Source organism: Poecilia reticulata, linkage group LG3 (assembly GCF_000633615.1).
Source record: "Poecilia reticulata strain Guanapo linkage group LG3, Guppy_female_1.0+MT, whole genome shotgun sequence".
Lineage (NCBI taxonomy): Eukaryota > Metazoa > Chordata > Actinopteri > Cyprinodontiformes > Poeciliidae > Poecilia > Poecilia reticulata.
This window is the reverse complement of record NC_024333.1, coordinates 14,530,672-14,542,340: the sequence shown is the minus strand read 5'-3', so window position 1 is coordinate 14,542,340 and position 11,669 is coordinate 14,530,672. Positions and strand designations below refer to the sequence as shown.

The 11,669-nt window shown below is 38.5% G+C and overlaps 1 protein-coding gene across 1 annotated transcript in view; it reads left to right on the top strand.

Annotated features, from left to right (window-relative positions):
• Positions 1-706: 706 nt before the first annotated feature.
• The window catches only part of hdgfl3 (HDGF like 3), an 18,530-nt gene continuing 7,567 nt past the window's right edge, over positions 707-11,669 (top strand). The window contains exons 1-4 of the mRNA XM_008405033.2: positions 707-1,048; positions 2,175-2,251; positions 5,483-5,621; positions 5,789-5,947. Coding sequence (XP_008403255.1) covers positions 965-1,048; positions 2,175-2,251; positions 5,483-5,621; positions 5,789-5,947 — 459 coding nt within the window. The 5' untranslated portion in view covers positions 707-964. The remainder of the gene's footprint in view (positions 1,049-2,174; positions 2,252-5,482; positions 5,622-5,788; positions 5,948-11,669) is intronic.

Sequence of the window (11,669 nt, the reverse complement as noted above, 5' to 3'; positions counted from 1 at the left end):
TTGATGCAGCATCTCTTTTTACTCCCCCGTCTGATGAGGAGATGGAGGTTAGGCCTGCCTGCCCAAGCCTACTGGTAGAAACTCCAGAATCATGAACAGAAAAACTTGTGTTACCCCCTCCTGGGGCTTGAAATGTCATGGAAAACACATAAAAGTTTTCACAAAGGTCTAATGAATCTACAGCATTTACACACAGTGTTTTTATATGAGTTGACTTTTAAAACCCACATTGCCAGTGCTAAGTAACTTTCATAGCATTACAGGTGTTCCTCCTTAGTATTTTATAACACAAACCGAGACAAATTTATTAGCTATCAAGACAGAATAATAACAAATCTAAAAAAGTCTTCTTTTTTTTTCAAACACCAGCACATATAGCTACTATTGTGTACTTATGAAGTTTTACACAAAATTATTTAACTTAAGATTTTTTAACAACCAATGTCCTCTCTGGCTTGCTACCAAATTAAGTGTATGTGATTATAAAATCACCTCATGGTAAATAAACAAATAAACAAACAAATAAATGAATAAATAAAAGCTATAACAGGGAATGAAATTCATAACATTGGGGAACTAAAAGAGCTATTTATTATTACAGATATTTCATCATATTTTGGCAAAAAAAAAAAGTTGCAACAAAAAAAAGAACAGGAGGAGAGGAAATTAAATATTTATTTTAACCGGAAATGAATTGTCATTAATATGACACATTTTGCTTTTCTTACTGGATCCGTACTCCAATTTAGGCCATTCTCAATTACATCTACTCTTGACTTTGTGCGTAAGAGAAAAGGTCTGTTATGGGTCCCATTTCCCGCATTTTTTATTTATTTATTTTCATGTAAAACTGCAGTCTTCATATAAAAACTTGATGATTGAAAATTTAGACTAGCATTTAGGGCCCAGTTAAATGTGATCAGGATTATCAAGTCCGCCCAAACCTCGGCGTTTCTTCAGCGACATGGCTCGACCACGACCGCGGGAATACAAGGCAGGAGATCTGGTTTTCGCAAAGATGAAGGGATACCCGCACTGGCCAGCGAGGGTGAGTCTGTGCTGCAGCCGGGCTGAAAGCGCAGAGAGGCGGCGGCGTTTCCACAGAGCGGCGGGCTGACTGCACGGTTCTCAGCAGGATGGACTGTTTTGCTGGGGCAGGTTCTCCTGGTGCCGTCAGTCTGTCTGCTGACATGCTAATGACGGCTGCAGAGGAAAAAGGAACATTTGTCGGCACCATTTTCCAAGCGAATATTTTGGTGAAGACAACATTTTTAGATATTTCAGCAAACGAGTGGAGAAAGTGCTTGAATTGTATCCAGTATTCCAGAATATATAAGGCACTTGACCTGTAGTTACCTTAGCCCAGGTCTGTTTTAACAATGTTAAACGTTGTACTTAATCTTTTGGTAAGACCTGCACCTAATTAATGCGCTCATGTGTTCTGCAACCGACACGGACGGATCTGTCGCGTCATTTTAGCGACTACTGTTAAGGTTACCTTCAAAAAGTAGTTTCCGACTTTCTCTTTTTTTTCTTTTATCACACTCAGGCTCTTTTTTTTAACACGTAAGATCAAACATTTTGTGAACAACGTGTCAGCAGAAGATGGATAGCAGGTAACGCTGTTCTCTTTCCCATCTTTCTTCGGGAATCGTAGAGGAGAGTATAAGGTTTATGGGTTAAAATGTGATCTAACTACCGTAAAAGAAAAAGAGAAAAACACTATCAATTCAACTCAAGTGTAGAAAACAAAACAAAAAAAAAAGCAAAAAGCAGAATGTTACTGCTGAACAACTTAATGAAAGCAAATATACAGTTGCTGTGCTGAAAATAATTGTTTGTATGCTTAGGTTTGCTATAAAATGTTTTGAGTTCATTTAAAAAAAAAATCTGAAGAGATTCTGATTTGAATTTCTTAAAAAATATATTAGCGATTGGAAACTGGAAACTCTGGTAACCATTAAGTACAGTTACCACACGTTTCCATATCGTTCTAGTGGGGTACTTTGTATTGTCCTGGTAAATACAGCTGCTTGGAATAACTGTAAAGTTAATTTGTAGAATTTTCATATTAAATAATAAAATATAGTAAAACTGAACTGCACACAGTCTGTGAATAAAATTCTAACTTGTGTAATTACATTTAGGATTTTTTCTCTTTTCCTGTCATTCAGATTGATGAGCTTCCAGAAGGAGCGGTCAAACCTCCTGCCAACAAATATCCAATCTTCTTCTTTGGGACCCATGAAACGTATGCACATTTATTTGTTTTCAAACAAGAAAACTATTATTATACATAATGTGCTTTATATTTAACTTTCATCCAGTTGTTACATCTATAGTTTGACGTTCTACTCATTTGCTATTTCTATATATTTTCTTTCTTATATTATTATGTCTTTGTACTGTTTTTCACTCACAAACACAATAATTTAATATTTATGATTCAGTGTTTAACCTACAAATGATTACAGACTGAATTAACTTCACCGTCTCCGTACGAAGTAGTTCTTGTTCATTAATATATTTTATATGATTAAAAGTTTTTAATAACATATAGTTCATGATGTCATGCATCAGTCAGCATACTGACTTAATATTTCCTTGAGTTTATTTCTTTCCTATTCTCCTTTCTTTCACAAAAGACTTTTAAATGTGACCAAACTATGAAAAGAACTCTTCTCACTCACATATTTTCATATTATTTAGTTGTCAAATCTATGCCAGTACATTTTTATTAAAACATGTTTAGCGATTGTACCTGAGGGAATAATTTGTCAGCTGACGGTTTGGTTGAAGTGAACTATGTTGCGGTTTGATCTATGTGAATGCCAAGCGGACCGTAGAACACTCCAAAAGCAAGAAGGGGACTATAACCCAGGGCATTCTGGGTATTCTATCAAAACAACCATGCAAGTCTAACACTAGAGGGAGAACAGAATCATGGTCTTTTGCCAACTTTAGACAAAAGAGAAAACCTTTGATTGCTAAATTCTGACATCAATCTGTTTGTGTTTACATTTCATGAAGAAGAAAGCTGTGATCAGTGTCTTTTTTTGAGGTTTTTCTGTGGTTTTCTTCAGTGGTTCTTGATACATCTCCACTACAGACAAGGGAGGGAACAGATTGCTGAATGGGGTTAGTCCGTTTGTCACCGTGGAGCATGAAAGAGAATTGCACCAGCTGAAAATGTAACAAATGTTGCAATTTTGGTCCCCAATCAAACCAAGTCTTTGTAAGCATATTAAGTTCATTTCCTCCATTGATGACAGTTGTACCATTAATACTGAAGTTGTGATAATAGCACAAATAAAAGTAACAGAAATGCAGCTCGCATGACTTCCAAGTTTGTTTTTCTTTTCGTGTTTTACTTTTTGACTCGCCCCCCTCGTTTCTGTTATATTTGGAGCAATAATTGTTGCCCATGTGGGCAGTGGGCATTTGACCATACCCCAGTCATCATCACCGAATTTGGTTTGGATCTGATCCTACTTAAGGGAATTACAGCTGTTTGAAATATTCTAGGCAACACTGTTGATTTAAATTTCAATATAATCCAGTTTAGTTGTTTACAGATTAACAAAAATTATGCATATCAATCAATCAATCAATCAATCAATCAATCAATCAATCAATCAATCAATCAATCAATCAATCAATCAATCAATCAAATTTTATTTGTATAGCACATTTCAAAGTCCTTTACATAATTAAAATAAAAACAGCATGTGACATTAAATAGAGAAAGAGAAAGAGATTTTAAAAAAAAAAGATAAAAACATTATAACCCGCACCCCTTTAGGACTTCAGTTAAACGTTGTTTAATATGTCAGTAAAGCTAATGACAAGATAACAAAAGTTTCCACCACAGCCTCTGTTTTGAGTAAGTAATACAAGATGGCAGCTTTGTTCCACAAAAGTCTGTAGGGTTTTCACAATACAGCCCCGGATCCAGAGAAGTTTAGCAGAGGGGGCATTGGTTTATTTTGGGGGAGCACAGTAAACAAGCTTTTACTTTAATATAAATATATAAGCAAACCTTTATGTAACCTTTCAAATAAAATAACCATGTTTATTAGTACAAAAATAAATAAGGATGTATACAGTGGCATGTTTAAAATATTGAGTAATTATGCTCAAATTTGCATAAACATTAGCTCATATGTTGCCGAAATCTAAAAATCTAATGTTTCCAATCTCTGAAGTCTATTCCTTTAAATGCTAAATTAATCTACTCAATTATTATTATCAATAATATTACTCAAGTAAAAGAAAAAAGTACAGTGCAGGACTCTTACCATTTTTCCCAAAATGTTACTCAAGTAAATGTAACCATATTACCAACTTTTGAACATCAGTAGCCCATACTTGTTAACAAGCTTAATGTGATATATTGGTATTATCAAGTCATCCTTTAGTTAACATTATCTCTGCATCCAACAGCATTAATCAACTCACTCCCATTAGTTTGGGGGGTAAAAAACTATCAAACTTCTTTGCCTTTTGCTGGTTTGTTTCCATGCGCAGCAGCAGCAGCAGGTCTCCTTCACTGCTGTACAGGTGTAAAACTGGCTTGAGCATCTTAGCATTCATGCTGCCTTTAAAGGCATTTCGGAAAAACACAACATATTACAACATGCTAGTAAATTAAACAGTTATGGATGTCACGGCTGAAAGAAGTGCGGGGGACAGAGGGCACAGATATGGGAAGGGCGAGAGTTTCTACTGCATCAAATCAAGATAGGAATAACAGAAAGTTGGCCACGCTGAGGTAAAAATAATTGTAAAAAAATAGCTTACAGTCTACTGGGTGGGGGGGCACAGCTCACTCTGTGGGTGGACAATGCCCACGCATGCCACCGGGCCTGTCACAATGGCTCCAAGAGGCTTTTTTCTGTCAGTACTGGATTTCATAAACTTCAGTCAAAACAGGGCTTTGGGCTGTTTGGAGGCGTTGTGGAGGAATTAGGCCTCATCCACCAAATCTTTGACTGAATGAATCTCTTTTCGGAGCTGGATTAGATGAGATCTATCCTACTCAATTAGAACAAAACATATGCCACAGTGGTGACTTCAGACTATTTTATACTTTTCTACAAGTATACAAAATTTCATACCTTTATGATAACATAAGGTAAACGAGGGGGAGTACTGAAAGTTTTAGGGGACACTGCATTGCGACTGCACCTTTAAGGGTACATGAAGATGGTAAAGTTCTTTATAAATGTTTCTTTGTTCATATCTTAAGCTGAACCATAAACACACTTCTGATGCTAAGTAGACCTGCACTCAGTACAAGTTCATTTTTTAAATAAATCTTAGGACTGCCAATTTTAACATTTTTCCTAAATTAAATACCACCCATTAAGGCAATCATTTGAACACCACACTAATTACTTGTACATACATATACATTTATTCAATACTTGCTTGAGAGCAAAAGAATGCTTGAGAGCATATTTTAATTAAATTTCCCTTTTAGTGCATTCTTAGGTCCAAAGGATCTTCTGCCCTACAAAGACTATAAAGACAAATTTGGCAAGTCAAACAAGAGAAAAGGCTTCAATGAAGGCTTGTGGGAGATTGAAAACAATCCTGGAGTCAAGTTCACAGGTTATCAGGTCAGTTGGCAGCTTGCATCATCTTTGGTTCAAAGGAAAGACAGAATAACTACACAATGGGGTTGCAAAACAGCATGTTTAATGGTACAAATAAAGAACTGTTCAAAGCAGAGCCTGTTTTTGTAAGGAAGGCAAGCCTGTCTTAACCTATACTGTCTGATGTACAGGCCATGCAGCAGAGCTCATCAGAAACAGAAGAGGGAGGAAACACGGCCGATGGCAGCAGTGAGGGTGATGACGGTGACTCTGTTCAGGAAGAAGATAACAAGAAAAAGTTAAAGGAAGACAAGACTGGATCCAAAAGGAAAAAAATACCCTCTTCTAAGGTATGATGTGACAATAAGATGCAGGTTGTAAATTAAATGGAAGTCGACTTTATAGCTATGACCAGACACCATATTTAACACTTGTGTTATTTTAGGGCATAATTCAAAAAGTCTAGTACAGAGTGTCTGAATGTTAAAATTGACCTTTTAAAATTGCCTTTGTTTATTAAAAGAAAATATTACTCTGTAATTATGTTACTGGAAGACATTGCCGACAATACGTAAACCAACAACTATAGAATCTTAAAAACAACAAATTAATAAAATACAATTAAAATAAATATCAATAATTTGCACTTCTGTTAAATCCAAATTAAGTCATAAGCTAGTGGATCTGAAAACATGATGTAATGCTGATCACATTTAAAACCGACTCAAGGCATAAATGAATAAGAGAATATCAGTGCTGCTAAATTTGATTTAATGGTTTCAGCATAGATAAATTAAAAGATTTTAAATTGTTTAACATTTAAATTTAAGATTTTAAGGAGCTGGCAAGTTTACTTTGTAAAAGTTCAAAGAACAATCCTCATCTGTTACCATCTGATACTATGAATTAAATCTTTGAGTTGTAGCTGTTCATTAATGCATCTTAGTAAGCTTAGTAAGACTTCAAATAGACAAAGCAATTGATATGCATTGTATCGCTGAAAAAAATAAAGCAAAATCAAAACAATAAATAAGTCACGCAACACGCATGGAGGTGAGTGCGAAAGCTCCTCCGCGTGCTGAACCCCTGGTCCACTGACGCACTGGCTAACCAGGAACTCAAACTTTATCACCGCAGGTAGAATCAGCATGCTGAGACGTAAACGCACACGACACATATGGTGCTTTGTTCATAAAGAAATATTCTCACTGCACGCTCGCATTGAGCTGCGCGAGCAGAGCAAACGCAATGGATTTAAACTTGGTTCCTAACTTGATGAATTGCTTTTTTTTTTTTTTTTTTCATATGTTTATTGAAATTTTTCCATATGGAACAAAGGTGTTTACAAATTCCTGGGTGTAAGAATGCTGGCATAAACAAACTGTTTAGATCATTGACTTTAAGATGCATGTTTTCAAGAACAAAGAACGTACACCGAACACCTCCAATAGTAAAGCAGTGAAATAAAACTAATAGTAAAGACAAAAAAAAAGGAAAGAAGGAAAGCTGGGTGCGTGGGGTTACATTTCTACATTGAAGCAACAAACTCAATAAATGGTTGCCATTTAGAGTAGAATTTGTTCAAGTTTCCGGTTTTTGTATATCTAATTTTCAATTTTCTCAACTTTCATAAAGGACATGACCTCATTTATCCACATTGTGCTGGATGGAGCTCTAGTTGATTTCCAGTTACAGAGAAGGTGGCGCCTAGCTATCATAGAGGTAAAAGCTATCACTTCCAACTCTCTTACGGAGTACTGACTATATCGCTCTGGGAGACCAAAGATACAAGTATGAGCTGAAATATCAATAGTTCTCGAAAGTACAAAAGACATAGTGTGAAAGTAAATTTGCCAGAAATTTGTGAGGGCTGAGCATGTGAAAAACATATGTGCAAGATTGCAGGGTGAGCTTCCTCAGCGGTCGCAAACATCCACCACATTTGGGTAGATCTGTGCCAACCTAGTTTTTGAATAATGACATCTGAATTCTACTTTGAACTGTATCAAGCTCAGGCGGGCACATATAGAAGTTTTGTGAATGGCTGTCAGGGCAGCCTCCCACCATTGATCATCAAAAACCAGCCCCAATTCCCAAGCTCTCTTAGTGTTTGTAGCTAAAAATACATCATATGATTGAATCGAGTTATAAATCTTTGAAATTAAAGACCTTTGCAGGGGGTTAAGTTGTGTAAGTTTGCCCCACGGCTGCTCAGGTGGTCGGTGAGGGAAGTTGGGAAATAAGAATTTTGCACAGGCCCTTATCTGGAAGTATCTAAACAAATGGGAGGGTGGGAGATTGAATTCAGAAGCCAAATCACTAAAAGAGCGAAACAACCCTTCCCTATATAAATCCTTGAAACATTTTAGTCCCTTATCCTGCCATAAGGAGAAGGTCAGGTCAGTAGGAGCAGGTGTAAACACCGGGTTTTTTAAAAGTGGGGTCAGACTATGGGGCCTGTAAATTTAAACTGTCTCCTAAACTGAAACCATATACTCAAGGTATCTACAACTATGAGGTTATTGGTTTGGCCAGCAGGATTCACAGAGGTTGGACCTGTAAGCAAAGCCAAAAGTGAGGCTGAGGGACATGAATGTGCTTCTAGTTGACACCAGGGTATATCAACTGGATTGGACCAGAAAGCAATTGTAGTTATGTTAGCTGCCCAGTAATAAAACTGAAAATTGGGTAGGCAGAGACCACCATAAAACGTACAATTCTGAAGTATTTTTTGTCTTACTCTGGGTGTTTTGCCATTCCACAAAAAATGACAGATAGCCGAATCTAGTAATTAAAAAAAACTTTTTGGTAAAAATACAGGTAGACATATAAAAAGAAAAATAAATTTTGGCAGGATGTTCATTTTAACAGTACTTATTCTCCCAATTAATGAGAGTGGGAGGGACCCCCATTTTTGAAAGTCTTTTTTAATGTCCACTAAGATCGGGAGAAAATTTTTAGAGTACAGAGATTTAAAAGATCTGGTTATGTTGACCCCAAGATACTGAAAACCTAAAGGGCACAGCTTAAAAGGAACATCAGCTTAAAAGGAACATCAGATTAGCTGCAGGGCTAAATGGTTCCCAGAATAACATTTACTCTTGGCGACATTAACTTTATACCCTGAGAACTGGCCAAATCTGTGAAAGAACTCAACAATTGTGGGGCAGGTTCCTATTGGATCGGTGACATATAAAAGCAAATCATCAGCGTATAACGATAGCCTTAATTCTGTATGATTTCTGATGATTCCATTAACACTGGGGGAAATTCTCAGAAAAATGCTCAAAGGCTCTATTGCAAGTGCGAACAAGAAGGGTGACAGGGGGCAGCCCTGTCTGCAACCTCTATTTAAAAAGAAGTATCTGGATTGGTCGTTATTGGTAATAATACAGGCACAGGGCAGTGTATAAAGAAGGCGTATCCACGATATAAAATTTTTACCAAATCCAAATTTTGTTAAAACAACAAACAGGTAACTTCATTCAACCCGATCAAATGCCTTTACAGCGTCAATTGATATGACAACCTCGGGCGCTACCGTAGTCTCCCTCAAATAAACAACATTTAACAAGGTGCGAACATTGTAATAGAGTTGACGCCCCTTTATGAAGCCAGTTTGCTCCTTAGAGATAATTGTCGGGAGAATTCGATCAAGTCTCTGGGCCAGGCCTTTGCTAGAATCTTTGTGTCCTCCTTCATTAAAGATATTGGCCTATAGGAGGTACAAAGGTCAGGATCCTTGCCCTTCTTTAAGAGAACGCTAATAGAAGCCTGTCTTAGCGAAGGGGGGAGTGAGCCGAGTGTCAGAGACTCAACATAGACAGAATGAAGCAACGGAATAAGTTTGGCTTGGAATGCTTTAAAAAAATCAACTGGGAACCCGTCAGGTCCTGGAGCTTTGCTGTTTTGCATATTTTGTAAAGGAGCATTTAACTCCTGAACAGTCAGACCAGATTCTAGGTGATCAATCAGTTCTGAGTGTAAAGGGGGAAACTGAAGCTCGTCTAGAAACGTGTGCATATCAGTCAAATCCGATGGGAATTCAGATTTATACAAGGACTCGTAGAATGATGAAAAAACAGAATTGATGACTTGCATGTCCTCCTGCAGGACCCCCGATCAGTCTTTAATACAACATAGTAAACGTGAAGCTGCTTGTCGGCGCAATTGGTGAGCTAGCAATCTGCTGGGCTTGTTGCCATATTCATAGTACCTAGCACGAGAATGAAGCAAAAGGCGCTCTGCCTCATCAGTTGTAATGAGATCCAACTTAGTTTGTAAGACCAAGCGATGCTTTGAAAGACTGTCAGAAGGGGCAGTTGCAAGCTGTTGGTCAACCAATTCCAACTCAGAAGTAAGCTTCTGAATGTTTGACATCCTCAATTTTAGCATGAAACTATGTAGGGTTCTAGCCATTGAAGATTGGGTTAGGACAGGTTTAGAACGGTCTAACTGAGGATTAATAGTACAGTTCATGTCCCCTCCAAAAATCAAAACACAGTTATTCAAAGAAGGAAGAATTTCAAACAACTTGTTCATGAAACATGGATTGTCAAAATTAGGAGCATATACATTGACTAGCAGGGTGGGTACCTGGAATAGAGTACCTAAAACTATGAGATATCTGCCGTCTCTGTCTAAGATGGTTTTGGTCAATGTGGCACAGATTTACCTATCAGGATAGCAACCCCTCTAGCCTTTGAATTAAAACTAGAGTGGAGTACCTCTGCAACCCAAGGACACTTTAGTCTAAACTGGTCTTTATTCCTCATGTGTGTCTCCTGTAAAAAAACAATGTCAGGTTTCAAACGCTTTAAATGAGAAAATACCCTACTCCGCTTGACGGCACCCCCTAAACCTCGAATATTCCAGCTGATAAATCTTACATTTGAGTTGTCTGCATTAGCCATGTGAGATATGCGTTAACAATGGTGAGGCAACCAGAATCTGCCCCCACGCACCAGGTCAAAGGATGAGAAAAAAGAGGACAAAAAGCAACGACAAAAAACAACAAAACAAACAAAAAAAAGACAATATTTCTGAACTGACATCCCACATCCCTCATCCCTCCCCCAGATAGCACCTACCACTACCCCATCCCCAAACGATGGGATACCAGTGCAGACTCCAAATGGAGTCATGAGCCTAAAGACTAAACTTAAGGTTTTGTACCCAACAGTCATCCTCAATTCACCCCAACTCAGTTGGAGCTCCTGCAACACGTGTTAACATAAGAACAGATACATTACATGTCGCCTAACCCTCTTTTGCCTCCGGCCGGCCTGGACCGAGCAATACGAGCGGCCTCCCGCTCTCCACTCACAACAAATTTAACTATGCAAGAACGAAGTAATTCAAACGTGCATTACAGCCATCACTGCCAAAAGTCACTTCGGAGTAAAGAGAAATCTGGCTGCAGCTATACTTACAAAAGAACCAGAATTAAGCTTTCTGGTGGTGAGACCAGTTTTATTTTATCTTGAGTGTTTTCACGAAGGCAGCCGCCTCCACAGGTGAAGTAAACTCTCTCGTGACACCTCCTCTAGTGATGCAGAGACGAGCTGGATGCAGCAGCCCAAACCGTACGTCTGGGACCTCTCTAGCTGGCGTCTGACATCGTTGAAGGCTGCACGGGTTCTCGCGGTCCGAGCTGTAAAATCAGGGAAGATGGAGATTGTGGAATCCCCCACTTTTACCCACTGCTGGGCTCTGGCACGTCGTAAAATATCGGCGCAGTCCGAGTAATAATGTAAACGAGCTATTATGGGACGGGGCCGCTCACCTGGCTTCGGCTTGGCCTGTAGAGATCGGTGCGCCCGGTCCACAACCGGCACCTTCTCCAGGCCGAAGGCGTCTTTAAGCAGGGTGGAAATCGTGTCTGCGCTGACTGGGTTGCGCTCCTCTGGTAGTCCTATGATTCTAATGTTATTACGCCGAGATCTTGACTCCAAGTCTTCACATTTACTGTCAAGAGCAAGGACCTGCGCCGAAAGCTTTTCCAAATTGCTCATGAGTGAGACCACATCATCAGTGCATGCAGTGGCGGAGCCAGACTTTTAAAGTTGGGGG